The 16,408-nt window shown below is 37.9% G+C and overlaps 1 protein-coding gene and 1 long non-coding RNA gene across 13 annotated transcripts in view; one reads left to right on the top strand and one right to left on the bottom strand.

The window, feature by feature from the left end:
• The window catches only part of PLEKHM3 (pleckstrin homology domain containing M3), a 178,235-nt gene that overhangs the window by 41,471 nt on the left and 120,356 nt on the right, over window positions 1-16,408 (bottom strand). The window contains exon 7 of one of the 5 annotated variants that reach the window (XM_072812675.1): window positions 7,259-14,647. The exons of the other annotated variants lie outside the window; for them this stretch is intronic. Within the exon in view, the coding sequence (XP_072668776.1) occupies window positions 14,624-14,647 (24 nt within the window). The 3' untranslated portion in view covers window positions 7,259-14,623. Of the gene's footprint in view, window positions 1-7,258; window positions 14,648-16,408 lie in introns of those variants that run through there. 5 annotated transcript variants of the gene reach the window in all.
• Window positions 1-16,408, top strand: part of LOC140625401 (uncharacterized) — a 141,118-nt gene that overhangs the window by 56,634 nt on the left and 68,076 nt on the right. For all 8 annotated transcript variants that reach the window (XR_012024737.1, XR_012024736.1, XR_012024730.1 and 5 more), the window contains one exon: window positions 5,226-5,276. This is a non-coding gene — a long non-coding RNA (uncharacterized lncRNA). The remainder of the gene's footprint in view (window positions 1-5,225; window positions 5,277-16,408) is intronic.

The following is a 16,408-nucleotide window of genomic DNA, read 5'->3' as shown; positions in this document are numbered from 1 at the left end:
ACTGTGGGCTGAGATGGCAGCGAGGTGGCCAGGTTTCCATCCCAGCCGTGCATGTCCCCATGAGCTGAGCAACCTTTTGTAAGTCACTTCACTTCTCCGTGCCTCGGCTTCCTCATCCACAGAATAAAGGGATTGCACGAAGTCATTCCAAAGTGAAGGATCAATAAGGGTCCCTCTCAGTTTGAAGATTCTATGATTTTGTGATTAACCAACAGGGAAAACATCAAAAGAAGCTTGTTGAATACCCCCAGGAATGTAGAAAGGGAATATCTGGGGAGATAGATAAAAGGTGAGTTTAACCAGACTAATTAGAAGATACCCAAGGAAATTTTCAAAAGAAGTGAAATAATGTCACCAGCTTTTTATTCCTCTGCTTGCTGAGTGCCATTCAAAGAGGGAGTTAATGCTTTTTAGGAATCATCCCCTCACAGGTGTGCAACCAGATATCAGTTTTCCCGAAGATGTCTGCAAATCCCTTCCTTTCATCAATGCATTTAATTAGTTAAAGTTTTTTTTTTTTTTTTTTTTTTTTTTTTTTTTTTAGTTAAAGTTTAGATAGCACTTACAGACGAAAGGCACAATATAAGTGCTCAAAATTATTATTACTTAACAGCTTTTATGAGACCAGCAATGCCTAAGACTAAATGAGAAACCAAAATTAGTTTCTGGCTAGAAGGTTGTGATCTAATAAATTGCTGGGTTATTGATGTGAGGAAAAACAACCCTGCATATAAACTGAAATAGGTGCTCTTTATTAGCTTGCATGCCATTGTCCTAAGACAGCTGGTAATTTTTCTTCCTTGACTCAAGGAGTCAACAAGTAGTAAACCACCACTTACCGCACAGTACTGATTATGATTTCATACATCCTGTTTTTCAAGAATATTATCTGCTGTGTTTGTAGCAACTGTATGCTGGACATCTGTATACCCAGGATATGGATTCAAATATATATGGGAACTTACCATACAATAAAAGTGGGGAAAGATAGGTTATTTAATAAATGATGCTGGGGTAACTGGTTAGACATTGTGGAAAAAATACAACTGAATCTCTAACTCATTTCATAAAAGAAGTAACTGCAAATAAATTGGAAGATTTAAATACAAAAAGAAAACCATAAAAGTATTTTAAAACTACAAAAAATATTAGAGAAAAATGTTAGAAAAATATTTATGTGGGGCAAATATTTTATAATCTTAGAAGCCATAAGAGTGATAAATGTGAATATGTAAAATTAAAAAATTAGTAAAGTACAAAATACCACTTACAAAGTGACATGACAAAAACAAACTGGGAAAGATAGTTCCCATTTATATAAAAAAGTGCCAATTTCCTTAATATAGAAAGAACTCTTTTAAACTAATGAGAAAAGACTAATAACATAATTTAAATACAGGTTAATGAAATAAACAGGCAATTTACAAAAACTACAAATGGTGAATAACAAAGATGCTAAACCTTACTTACAATGGAAAAGCATATATAATAGTGTGAAGTTATTTTTTATTTATCAGATTGGCTAGGATTAAAAATATTAATATAGACAATGTGGGTGTAGGAAAATAGGTACTCTTAAGATGCTGAATGGAAGTAAAAACTGGTTTCACCTTTTCAGAAGGCAAGTGGCAGTACTTATCAAAGTACAAAGCACGCCTACCCTTTGACCTGGCAGTCTCATATTAACTAATTTACACTACAGACACAGTCACACAAGTGCTCAGGGAAATATATGAGGATGTTTACTGCAGTATTGGTTCTAGTAGAAAAAGATGCACTGGTTAAAAATTAGGATAACTCTGGGCGCCTGGGTGGCACAGTCAGTTGGACATCTGATTCTTGATTTTGACTCTGGTCCTGAACTCGAGGTTATGGGATTGAGCCCTGCCAAGCACTCTGTGCTAGACAGGGAGTCTGCTTGAGATTTCTTTCCTTTTGCCCTTCCCTCTGCTCCAGTGCATGAGCACTGTCTCTTCCTCTCTCTTTCTCTAAAATAAATAAAATACATCTTTAAAAAAATGAAGATAACTGTATACTATGCAGCTGATGAAAAAAGGAGGTAAATCTTTATATGCACTCAATATGCACATAGGCCTGGATGTTCACAGCATATTATTAGGTGAAAAAGGCAAGCTGCAGAAAAATAGTATTGCTTGATCCCTTTTGCAAAAAAATAAAAAATTAAATTAAAAATTAACATTTGTAAATGTGTAGAAATGTCTAGAAGAAGATAGGCCAGCTACAATAATGAAAACTACTTCTGCAGAGTGGTATGTTGGGGGAGAAAAGGGCAGACTTTAAAAATAGAAATCTGTAATGAAATATCAGAATGGGAGATTAAGAAAACAATCCCATTTACAACTGCATTGAAAAGAATAAAATGCCCAGGAATAAGTTTAATCAAGGAGGTGAAAGCCCCACACACTGAAAACTGTAAGACACCAATGAAAGACACTGAAGACACAAAAATGGAAAGATATTCTGTGCTCACGGATTAGAAGAATTAGTATTGTTAAAATGTCCACACTACCCAAAGAAATCTACAGTTTCAGTGGAATTCCTACCAAGATTCCAATAGCATTTTTCACAGAAACAGAACAAACAATCCTAAAATTTGGATGGAACCACAAAAGACCCCAAATAGCCAAAGCAATCTTGAGAAGGAAGAACACAGCCAGAAGTATCATGTTCCCTGATTTCAAACTATATTTCAAAGCTATAATAATCAAATCAGCATGGTACTGGCATAAAAACAGACAAACAGATCAACGGCACAGAATAGACAGCCTGGAAATAAACCCACATGTTTACAGTCAACTAATTTATGACAAAGGAGCCAAACATATACAATGGGAAAAAAGTTTCTTCAGTAAATAGTGCTGGAAAACTGGATAGGCACCTACAAAAGAATTGAACTGGATTGCTATTGTATACCATACATAAAAAATTAACATGGATTAAAGATTGGAATATAAGACCTGAAACCAGGGGCACCTGGGTGGCTCAGTGGTTGAGCATCTGCCTTTGGCTCAGGATCCCGGGGTCCTGGGATCGAGTTCCACATCAGACCCCGCAGGGAGCCTGCTTCTCCCTCTACCTATGTCTCTCTATCTCTCATGTGTCTCTGTGTCTTTCATGAATAAATAAAATCTTAAAAAAAAAAAATACCTGAAACCATAAAACTCCTAGAAGAAAACGTAAGTGGTAAGCTCCTTGACATCAGTCTTGCGAGGATTTTTTTTGGATTTGACACCAAAAGGAATGGCCACAAAAGCAAAATAAACAAGTGGGATTACATCAAACTAAAAGGCTTCTACACAAAAAAGGAAACCATCAACAAAATAACAGGGCAAACTAGTGAATGGGAGAAAATATCTGTAAATACTATATCTGATAAGGTGTTAACATACAGAATATATAAAGAACTCCCAACAGCAAAAAGGAATCTGATTAAAAAATGGGCAGAGATACACCTTGGCAAGAGGCTGCACTGCCACCCTGGGTTACTTTTGATGTCATTTCCAGGACCGATAGCTCTCTCATCCCTGATCTCTGGAAAAGAGACTGTGTTCACCAAGTCTCCCTATCAGGAATTTACTGATCATCTTGTAACGACCCACACCAGAGTTTCCGTGCAGAGGATCCAGGCTCCAGCTGTGGCCACCAAATAGTTTTTTTGTTTATTGTTTTAAAGATCAGTTGATTTGAGAGAGCACACAGGTGCTCAGGGGGAGGGGGAGAGGGAGAGACTCTCAAGCAAATTCTTGGTGGAGCCCAATGTGGGGCTCAGCCCCAGGACCCTGAGATCATGACCTGAGCTGAAATCAGAATCAGATGCTTAACTGACTCAGCCACCCAGGTGTCCCATCACCCCATAGTTTTATACAAAAAAAAATAAAGTGAATTAAGCTTGTTAAAAGAACAAATAGAGGATCTGAATGGACATTTTTCCAAAGAAGACATACAGATGGTCAAAAGGTCCATTAAAGGTGCTCCACATCATTAACCACCAGGAAAATACAAATCAAAATCACAGTCAACTATCCTATTGCATTTAGAATGGCTATTATTGAAAAAGACTAAAAATAACAAGTGTTGGTGAAAATGTGGCATAAAGGGAGAACCCTTGTGCACTGTTGGTGGGAATGTAATTTGGTGCAGCCACTATGGAACATGGTATGGAGGTTCTTCAAAAAATTAAAAATAGAACCACCATATGATTCCACTTCTGGGTATTAATCTGAAGAAAACAAAAATATTAATGAGAAAAGATACCTGCACTCCCATGATCATTGCAGCATTATTTCCAATAGCCAAGATACAGAAACAATCTAAGTGTTCATCAATGGAAGAATAAAGAAACTGCAACACACACAGTTATATTGCCCAGCCATAAAAAAGAGTGAAATCTTGTGACAACATGGATGAACCCAGAGGGCATTATGTTAAGTGAAATGTCAGACAGAAAGACAAATACTGTATGATCTCACAACGTAGAATCTAAAACAACAACAAAACCCGAACCCAAGCTCCTAGATACAGAGAACATGGTGGTGGTGGTGGTTGCTGGGGGTGGTAGTAGGAGTTGGGGGGGGTGGTAGTAAGTAAAATAGATGAAGAGAGTCAAAAAGTACATATGTCCAGTTATAAATTAGTTATGGGGCTGTAATGTACAGAATGGTGACTATAACTGTATTACATATTTGAAAGTAGCTGAGAATAGATCTTTAAAAATTCTCATGGGGAGAAAAAGTTTTTTGTTAATTATGTATGGTGATTTATGCTGTGGTGACTATTTCTCAATATACAACAATAGCAAATCATGTTGAATACTTGAAATGATTATGTCACATATCAATCATACCTCAAAAAAAGGAAAGAAATCTATCACATTCAAAGGTGATCATTTCTTAGAAGTAAAAGAGTGGAGAGGGAAGAGAAATTTGAGTGGTAACACTGGGAGAACAAATTAGTGACTATGTGGATAATGTTTGTAATACAGAGTTAAACTTCCATTTTGAGGTTTGCCAACAGTTTTTTAGCCTCACGCCTGCCTTTCCTGTGCCCCACACCTGGGTAAGCTGATGGGAAGCCCAAATGTTCTCCCTTTAGCACCTGCAGGAGATTCAAACCACCCAATTTCCTGCTTCCTATGGGAATCCTCACCCAGGCCCACCCCCTAACCGCAATAAAACCCTCAAGCCAGTCTGCTTTCCTCTCTCCAGCCATTTTGGACGTGCTTGAGACTGCTCTGCTTGTCCCCAAGACCTCAATTTGTAAGTAACTAGACGTTTCGTACTTTCAAAATATCTGTATAAAGATTCTGGGTTGTTTTTTTTTTTTTATGTTTAAGTAATGAGAGTTAACACCTTTATAGTAAATGTTTAAATTGTTAAAAAAAAATGACAGCTCCACAAAGCAAGGCTTTGGAAATATAGAAGTGAAATTTGCATATGCATATATGTGAACGTTATAAAAATGCAGAAGACTTTCATTTTTTTGGTTTTGTATTGGCCTCTGTTTTCGCTTGTCTCTGAGAATATATTTTTACCAAAGTTCCTGAAAATTGCCTATCAGTGAACCTGTCATGACTGCTTTAGACTTAATGTTTGTATCTAAGGAGACCTATGTGTCTAATCAGAATGTTCCCTGACTTATGGGCGTTTTTAGGTTTTGGAAGGTAACACTGCCCCATTCAATTAGAACGACTTATAAGATATGTGGAGTGTCAATAGCCCTATCTAATTCCAGGCAATTTAAGGTCAGGTTTTTGTTTACATAATTATCACCAAATTCTAGACATTTAATCTTATCTCTTTAAATACCTAACTGGGAGTTAGCAAGTAAGCAATCAGGATGCATATTGCATTTTCTACAAAACTTAAATGTTTTAAATGCCCTTTTGCAACTCTGCTTCTTCCTTCCTGCCCTCCCAGAAATGACCTGACCTTAACGGCTCCCTCCCCTGAAGCACATTATTTGATCTTGATCACCTGGCTGGTCCCTAAATTCCAATAGTTTTAAATGGTGTTTTTGTAGTCAATAGGAGGAGAAATAGTATCGATACATATTTTAAATCCATTCCCTAGACATTCAGAGGTCACAGTAGTTCCATACCACCCAGAGCACCGTGCAAGGGAGGTCTGTTACCCAGCTTGAACATTTTTACCACGTAGTTTGGTGTCAACCCAAGGAGAAGTCAGTGTACTGACTCAACTGCCTTAGACTTGGCCTTAAGCAAAAACTGAAAACTGGGATTTTACAACAGGATGACATTCCTAGATAAGATCAGGTTCATAGAGAAAAGCATTTTGAATAGCAGGCCCACATGTGACATGTTCAGAGTTTTGGCAAACTCTAAATGGAAAAGGCTCCTAAGAAAGGAAACCCTGTTAAATAGCTAGTTTTTCAAAGGCAGATCATCTGTGCTCTGGTCCCCAGCATCCAACCTCCTCCTGCACACCACCCTGCTAGTCTGCCTTCCTCTCTTCCAGCATCCTTATGCCTCTAGGCCAGAAGAGAAATGACTCTTCTGTAGTCATTTACTATGGCCAGTAGCTCTAGCAAAGGGAAACTAGCAAGCAGGTCAGAGTTTTATAGGAGTTGTTGAGGTTTTGGTTTTCCCTGGGCTCTCTGTTCTTCAGGAGCATAGGTAATTGTAAAAGGATTTTACTTCATTCCTCTGTTTCTCTTTTATTTTTTAAAATTCATTTTATTAATTTCTTTTTAGTGAAGAGCACTCAGCTAATTGGGACTCCAGGCAGTTGTAGAGTAGCTCAGGTTAACTGGGACAAGATGCTTCACTGGCTGTATTTTTATTTTATATATGCATATGTAAAAATATATATATAATTAAAAATTTGTTTATATATAAATGTATGTGTATATATAAAAGATAAATTTATATATATTTAAATTGAAGCATTTATAAGGTAAAGTGCAAAATATCTATATTTAAATATATATTTATATATTTTTATATTATAAATATTTATATACAGTTAATTGAGGTATCATATAAGGTAAAGTGCACAGATCTTAGGTACAACTCAATGAATTTTTAATCATGTGTGTGGAACTACTATTGTCCTACCCTGCTCTCTTGCCCTCCAGTCCCAACCATGCCAACCCAATCTCTATGCCATCACCAGAAGGATCTTACTAAAATATAATATGACCAAGTGATAAAAATGACATGAGCTGTTGCACCACCGCCAGAGCAGTGACTGCTTAATCTGTGCCAGTCACTGCCCTAAGCTTTTTTTTTTTTTTAAAGATTTTATTTATTTATTCATGAGACAGAGACAGAGACAGAGACAGAGAGAGAGAGAGGCAGAGACACAGGCAGAGGGAGAAGCAGGCTCCTCACAGGGAGCCAGATGTGGGACTCAATCCCAGGACTCCAGGATCACACCTGCTGGGCTCAAGGCAGGCACTAAACCGCTGAGTCACCCAGGGATCCCCTGCCCTAAGCTTTTGAATTCATTTTTTTCTTTAAGCTAATACAAGTCAAGCACTTGGAACATTTGCAGGCACTCAATGAGCATTAAATAAATAACTATTATTATGCACGGGAACCTTAAAAGGTCAATATTTTTATGATAACCAATTTGTAGGTGATAAAATTGAAGCTTATAAGGCTTATGTCCAAGGTCACCCAGCTTGGATGTATAGAGTAGGGAGCTGGATTCCCAGAGCCCCGTGCTAACCACTATACTTCAGAATGTTCCTAGAGTTGGTATCTCTTTTTTTTAAAGATTTATTTATTTATTTGAGAGAGTGTGCGCACACACACATGCATACGAGTGGAGAGCAGGGCAGAGGGAGAGAATCTTCAGACTCCCTGCTGAGTGTGGAGGCTTATGTGGGGCTTGGTCTCATGACCCTGAGATCATGACCTGAGCTGATACCAAGAGTTGGACGCTCAACCAGCGTTGAGCCACCCAGGTGCCCCCAGCTGGTATTTCTTTAATGAAAACCCCTTGAAACTTCCTCAGGCCCTACAAGAGAAGGTCTCAACTCCTTAATATGCCCTATAAGGTCTTCCCACAAGCTAGGTACATCCTATCTTTCCAAATTTGCTTCTAGTTTTTATCTACTGTGTATCCATCTCCTGCTCTCATAATGCCTACCTACCTCATCATTCCTTGAGACACTTTTAATTTTAATAACTATTTATTGCTATACTCATGTATGTGTCTGGATGCTTTCTATATTTATGTCCAATTCTTACTGCTGCCGACCAAAATAAGTAATATCCTATGCATTTTACAGGTAAGTAAATGGAGCAGAAAAATTCAGGGGCTTGTCTCATGGTCAGAGAGCCAATATGCACCATAGCTGGAGTTTGAACTCAGGCCTGTATGATGATTTCAGTGCCTTGTCCTGCTCTTGTATGTGGTCCAATTGTCACCTAGTTTCTAAGGCATTTTTGCCACCACTGGCCATATTGTGCTCTGCTGCCTTCCACAGATGTAAGCAGATTGCTTGTTAAGAAAATTAATGTTCCATTCCCACTTTGGGCCTTTCCAAGTGCATACAACCTTTGCATTCAAAAAGCTGAAATGGAATATTTCTGGAATATTCCTACTGCAGTCCCCAGAACCAAACATTTAAATGGCAACCTTGTCCAAACACAATGGCAAGTCTTTTGACCAGATGAGGTTATGGCTTAATGGCATGAACCTAGAGGGCAGAGGAGTTGCTGCCAGTTAAACACCACATGCACTTTAGCAGGGCCTCCAGGGGATGTGTGATTCATGAACTCCTGGGACATGTACAATTCCTGAGGGATGAGCTAGTCAGCTCTCCAAACATGAGGACAATGGACGATGAATTCTGTGGGCAGCCAGAAAGGCCAGAGTGGGCAATTTTTGAACTGATCTTGAAAAGCATTTTATCATTGGAATAGCTAAGATTCTTGTTGATTATGTAGAATAAAAAAATATTGAAGCATCTGAACATTTGGTATATGTTCAGCTCCTTCTGTACCTCAAAAATGAATATTAATGTGCAGTCTGTAAAAGTCTCATAAATTGACAGGAAGTGCCTGACTCTGCAACTGTCTCCTGACAAGTTTTGGCAGCATTTGATTGTGATCATTCAATCATACTTGTATTTAAGATTATAAAATAAGTTAATTCCTTAAAAAAAAAAGATTTATTTATTTATTTTAGGGGTGTGGGGTAGAAGGATAGGGAGAGACGCAATCTCAAGCAGATTCCATGCTCAGTGCAGAGCCTGATACAGGGCTCGATCCCACAACCCTGAGATCATAACCAGAACAGAAACCAAGAGTTAAACACTCAACTGACTGCACCACCCACATGTCCCTAAAATAAGTTATTTAGTTTATTAATCTTACATAAATTTAAACTACATGTGCTTCTTTTTAAGTCCCAAGCTAAAAATTCTCACTGTTAAGAAAAAGTATAGGACTTCAACTTGGAATCAGTACAATTATTAAAATAATTTATAAAGTAAATTGGGTTGACAAAGTGATTCCAAAGTTGATCTGGAAGGATAAAGGGGTAGTTATAAGAAAGACAATTTTGTAAAACAAGAATATGAGGATATATTTGTGCTATTAGATATGAAAAGATCATAAAATTCATTCAAATGATTGGTACTGGTGATTTGAATTACTACTGAGAAAATAGAAGTGATTGCTCAGAAATAGACCCCAGGACACACATGTAATTAGATTATCATGCATATGGAATCAAAAGTCAGCATGGAAAGGACAGATTATTTAAAAAGGAGCTGAAATGACTGCTTAATCATTTTTTTGGGAAAAACCCTAAATCTTCACTTACACCATGAAGAAAAATAAATCCCAGAAATTAAACTACTAAATGAATACAATTATTTTAACAGAAGAAAATGCAAATTATTATTTATCTGCTTCAAACATGGAGAAAGGGTTTGTAGGATTTAAAGCCACAGAAATAAGTGACAAAGGGGAAAAATGAACATATCTGAACTCATAAAAGTTGGAAACTTATGTTTCTCAAAACATTATATATAAAAATGGCAAACAAGAAAACTAGGAAAAATATGACACCTAATGTAACCTAATGTATATGGAAATCATGCAAACTAACTGAAAAAATAGCCTGTCCTCAAACGGGCAAAAGATGTAGTTTATTTTTTTTTAAATGTAGCAATAAACATACAAGAAATGTTTAGCTTCCCAAATAATAAATAGATATGCAAAGTCAAACAATGATAAAGAATCTCTTTTTGGTTCTAAAATTATGAAAGGTGTGTCTGTCTGTCTGTGTGTGAGCACTCATGTGTCTAAATAACAATGGCTAATTCTCCAGGGATCTGAAGGGAGAACTTGCCATGTTGGCAGGTATTGATTTAGTAAACTGTATCCAGAGCTTTTAAAAAGTTCAAACCCTCGCTATAATAATTCCTCTTCTGAATTTGTCTTTAATCAGAAGCTAAATGATTTTATACAAGAATGTATATCTTAGTATTTATTTATAATATAAATTGGAAATCCCTAAATGTCCAATTAAAAGGAAAAGGAGTAAACTATAACAATGGAATTTTCTACAAGAAGACAAAAGAGCTAGTGCCTCTCTGAAGATTATTTAATAAGCCAAAGCAAAATAATTTAGATACTAAAGAATAAGCCACATTTTATACCTAATACATGCATAGAAAAGAACTAGCCAGGGGTGCCTGGGTTAAGCATCTGCCTTTGGCTCAGGTCATGATCCCAGGGTGCTGGGATCAAGCCCCGCATGGGGCTCCTTGGTCTGCAGGGAGTCTACTTCTCCCTCTGCCTGCTTCTCCCCCTGCTTGTGCTCTATCTAGTCTCTGACAAATAAATAAAATCTTTATTTTTTTTTTAAAGATTTTATTTATTCATGAGAGGCAGAGGGAGAAGCAGGCTCCATGCAGAGAGCCCGACGTGGGACTTGATCCCGGGACTCCAGGATCACGCCCTGGGCGGAAGGCAGCACTAAACCGCTGAGCTGCCCAGGGATCCCCTAAATAAAATCTTAAAAACAAAACAAAACACAACAAAAAACCAACTAGCCAAATGTGTACCTAGTTGTTATCTGTGGTGCTGGGCTAATGGTAACTAATGAAAGTAGCAGCAGCTGACCTTGGCTAGGTATGTGATCTCATTTAATCCTCACATCATCATTAGATCTTGTTTCCCCCACTGTACGTGAGGATGCTGAGCAGTGACCTGGGACCTCAAACTCCGGTCTACCAAGGGCTGGGATCTGAACCTCTCTGCCCTGCTGCCTGATAGTTATTTTCTCCCTAGTGACTTTTTGTACTTCCAGATTTTCTGACATGAATATACTTTAATAATCTGGGGAAAAACACAACCTTTAAAAAAGTGAATTGGGGCCAAGAAGCCCTTGGAAGTCTAGTGTTCTGTCCCATGACAGCCTGTGGTATGAGAGACTGTGCCATCAGTGAGTCCTTCCACTCTTGCCCTTGGCTCTGGATTTTCCTTCTTCAATTTCCCATCCCTTTCTCCTTTCCAGTATACATCATGGAGTCACTTGGTGATGATGGGAAGCCCTTGGTGCGTGGAGGTGCCATTCCAGGGCTGGTCTTGCCTACTCATTTCCTTTCCTCTGCCTCTCTCTTTTCCTTCCCTTCTGCCAAACCTTAGACTTCCTAGCACTCCCTGGGAATAAGCCTGGTTCAAGGTTCTGGTTTAACAAAACAAAACAGGGTATCCTGGGGTTAACTCGGCCTTTCACAGTTCTATGATTAAATTGCATTTTTCAGTGGTTCTGCCTTTAAACTCAAACCCTTTTAAAGAGAAATTTAAGGAGAGCAAAACATAGGAAACAGTGCCAAATGCCAATAACATATTTTAGTCGTTTGGGGAATGGGCAGCTTTAGAAACCGCAAATTCCCACTTATGCAAGGGCTACTTGAGCTTTTTTCTTTATTGCTTAGTGACAGAAGCCTGGCTTTAGACCATGGTCAGAGTTGTTCTCCCTTGTTTTCTTTGTCTCTCTTCCTCTGAAAACAGTTATAAAAGGCCTGAGTTATCACAATGAGAGTTGCCTAAGCCTAAAGCTCTAATCAAATAACAAAAATCATTTTCCACTGATGTAGGTTGTTCAGACTAAAACGCAGATCCAAGTCTGTCTTGGTACCTGTTCCACCTGTTCAGCAAGCTGTCCTTACTGAACCCTGCACTCTAAGCTTGGGAGGCTCCACACGTGTGACTTCACTGCCAGTTGGCAAGGCTTTGGTACCATGTGCTCAGCTAGGTGTTCTGTCTCCTTTCTCCCAAAGAAAATGATGGAAGAGGAAGATATGAATATTGCTCTGTGATTATGCTGTCCCAAACCATAGATGGCACAATATTAAATGGAAAGAATCCCAGAGAGCTCCCTTCTGTGACTATCTGGGACTATGAACCCAAGCATCAGAGTCCAATGAGGTCAGCTCCCACCGTTAGAGCTAGATTATGGTGTGGCCCAGCCAGTCCCAGGACATGAATTGGTGAATTGCACTATGTTATCACCAAATACATTGGAAATAAGGTGCCAGTGAGCTCATGTTTCCATAACTACTTCTCAAATTACTGGTAAATGTGAACTAGTCCCTCTAGAGGATAAGTAGATAGCAGTGAAAATTTGAAAGACTTTTTAACATATTGAGTACTGAGCATTTTGGTGGTAAACACATGTACAGAGAAATTGTAAGCCAGAGAAAGCCTCTCAGTATGAAGCAGCTGACAGTCACCTGAGCAATCAATTAACATGAGAGCAAAAGATTAGTTTCATTGCATAAGTCAGTTAATTGATTCTGTAAGAACGGCAAACAAAAATCAGATAAGAACTATAAAGTTGGAAAAAGATACAAATATCTTCAAAAAAACAAAAAACAAACAAAAAAACAAAACTAGCCGGGGCACCTGGGTGGCTTAGTTGGCTAAGCATCTGATTCTAGATTTTGGCTCAGATTTTATGATCTGTGGGTTGTGAGCATGGTTCTGGGCATGAAGCCTGCTTAATATTCTCTCTTTCCCCCTCACGCCCTCACCTCCTCACTCCTGTGCTCACTCTCTAAAACAACAAACTAGCCAATTAAATCTAGCAACATATAAAAAGAAATCACTGACCAATTGGGATTTATCCCAGGAATGCAAGGATGGTTTAACATCTAAAAATCAAACAACATAATAGACCATATTAATAGAATAAAAGACAAAAATCACACAATCATCTCAATAGATACAAAAAAGCATTAGACAAAATCCAACATCTGTGGTAAAAATCACTTAACAAACTAACAAGGGAACTTCTTCAGTTATAGGCTATCCAAGAAAAACTCAGGTAAAGCATATTTAATGATGAAAGACCAAACATTTTATGAGATTAGAACTAGACAAGAATGTCTATTCTCAACACATCTATTCAACATTTCACAGGAGGTTCTAGCTAGGACAATTGGCCAAGAAAAAGAAAAACGAATCATGACAAGATCTGGTATATGAAAAAGTTGGAAACATTTTGCTGACATAAAAGCCAGGAAAAAAAAAAAACCCACCAACTTTTAAGTATATTTTGATCAGGACTTTGTAATTATATCCATGTATGTTGCTTGTACTCGTGGAGAGGCTGTGACTAACATTATCCAGTTGAGAGTTATGGAAACACTTATTAAGGGATCCCATTCCAAATAAGTTAAAAAGTTAGCGCTACTGTTAGAACATGTACTAAATTCTTCATTTTCAACGGAAGTGTATTTTTATTGATAATCAGCTTCTCTCCCTCCTTCCCTATCTACTAAGTATATTAAATACTCTTTGACCACATATTGAAACTATGTTTAAAGAGTACCAATCAGTAAGATGCCAAATTATTAGCCTACTTGGGCATCCACATATTTTAGACTGGCCCTGCTTTTTGCAGGTTCTGTGGGTCATGACTACTCCTAAGAGAGAAAAAGATAACGTTAGTCAGATAGGCTATTCCAGGTCCCCTTGTAGTGGATCATGAAAGACTCCATATGGACAATGGGGCAAGCCTTTGCCATCTGTTGCTGAAACTGAGGTTACTGGGCACATGAAAATGGGAATCTGCTTGTCTCTCTACAAAGATCCTTTAAGGTACAAGGAAAGCCATATAAGGGATAGCTCTACTCAAACATCTTACAGTTAATGAAATAAAAATATGAAACCCAGTGATATCCACCAAGTCTACGGAGTGATCCAGGGGCCTGGGAATGTCTCAGGTCTGAGAGCTCTCTGACTAGTTTCTATTTGCTTCCTTAGAGCATTGACTATGGCCGTGATCCTGGTGATTTGGGGTTGCTGGCCAATGCTGGTCCTTGAATTTGTCAGTGCTTCCCTGGCTCAGACCTATCCTGACAAATCATCTTAAATTTTGCTAGAGTCTTTGAACTTTGCTTCTTGTCTGTGCTTTGGCTTTATAATTAACTCTTCCAACTCCAGTCTCCTTGACATTGGGTATTTGGGGCCTCCTCTCCCTTTTACAACTCTTTTTGCATTTCCAAATGGACTTCTAGATCAACTCTGAAATCTCGGGGTAAAATAGTGTGTTGGTCAAAGCATGAAATGAAAAAACAGAAAAATGACTTTTCTTCTTAAATATGTCCAAGATTTTTAGCTTCTCTGTTCTTCTGAGTCCTAGAAACAACAGCAGCAACATTAAAAACAAAACAAAACAAAAAACCCACGTAAGTATTTCTCAATTGCGCTCTGAACTTTCCACTTTGGAAGTGCAAAATGAAATAAACATTTTAGCAAATAAGAGTATTCCAGTGGATTGGTTGCTCATAGTAACTATTTCAGAGATACACCATCTTTCAAAAAATATTTTATCAATAATTAGCATTGCAGTCCTGATAAGAAAATATAAATCTAGAGAACAGACATGAGAGAATTTCACAAGCAGGATCTCTTTAATAATTTCCCTGAAGAAAATGCTTGAATGCACTTTAGAAAGAGTTTGGCATGATTCCATATCACCCTTCCTGAAGTACTCAAGACTGCTAGGCAATGAAGAGGAATCAATCATACCATGAATAGTAACTGAGCAATGGCACCCAAATTTCATGTTTTCTGAATCAATATTTTTAACGTTTTTACTTTTCCCAAGGATGTTAAAGACCAATCTATTGAATATCACTATCATTTCACAAGAAAGTAATGGCATTTTAAAACTAAAAAAGTAGAAATCGTATGATTTCAGTAAGAAAAAATTAAACCTATGGGGTGGTATTAAAAATTCACCACATTTTATTATTTTTCTCCCTTCTTTATGACCTGGCAAAAGCTCCATCCCAGATGAGCCCTCAATCCATGGAGGAAAGGTGGGGAGCTTTTTGATAAGAGCACCAAGGAATCTCACTCAATGTTTGCCAAAACCACTGCTTTAAAGTGAATGAACTTCAAAATGGAAGAATCAGGACAGTGTTTCCCAAACTTCAGTCCTGTGAAAACACTTTCACAAACATTGTCATAGCTGCATTCCACCTATGTTATTTACTTAATGCTTTATTTAAACAAAGTCATTTGTTTACTCAAGTAAGTTTGTTTAAAAATGAAAGCTTTATATGAATACCATAAATGGAAGCCAGTATCCCTTGCCATAAAATCAAGATAACACAATTGGCTGGAAGACTGAGCCTGCTGCCAACTTTTTTTTTTTTTTAAACAAAGTTAGCAGGTGTTAGGGGTTCAAGTCACAGCAGCACCAGAATAAATCTTTGTTTAATTTAACCTCAAGGAGAATTGAGAATTGAAGGGAACAATTTTCTCATTATGCAATTAAACATCATTTCATGACATGTCCAAGTACTGTCTAAGGCCATCTCTTGGACCAACCAATTTCATTTTGATAGAAAATCCATGGAATCAGATGTGTCTTTACAGTAATTAAAAGCACTGGCTAACCTGGCCATCCTCAGTTCAAATTCTGAGACTTTTCCATGTACTAGCTGGTGACTTTGAGCTAGTTATTTACCTGCTCTGCCTAAGGTTTTCATCTAAGAAATGGACATAACAGTAATACCCACTTCACAGGTTGGTTGTGAGGATAAAATGAGTAGATAAATGTATAGCTCTTAGAACTGTAAATAGCAAATTAAGCACTCAAAAATGGGGCACCTGGGTGGCTCAGTTGTTGAGCATCTGCCTTTGGCTCAGGGCATGATCCTGGGGTCCTGGGATGGAGTCCTGCATTGTGCTCCCACAGGGAGCCTACATCTCCCTCTGCCTATGTCTCTGCCTCTCTCTCTCTGTGTCTCTCATGAATGAATAAATAAAATCTTTAAAAACCCCCAAAAATTGTTCTTAATATCCCACACTTTGAGGAATGGCAAATTAGGATACTGAAGGCCTATTGTAAACTCTATGAGGCAAAGAGTAATATAGTAACATATTTCT

This window comes from Canis lupus, chromosome 36 (assembly GCF_048164855.1).
Source record: "Canis lupus baileyi chromosome 36, mCanLup2.hap1, whole genome shotgun sequence".
NCBI lineage: Eukaryota > Metazoa > Chordata > Mammalia > Carnivora > Canidae > Canis > Canis lupus.
Note: the sequence above shows the minus strand (reverse complement) of the source record. Positions and strands in the feature narration are given on the sequence as shown.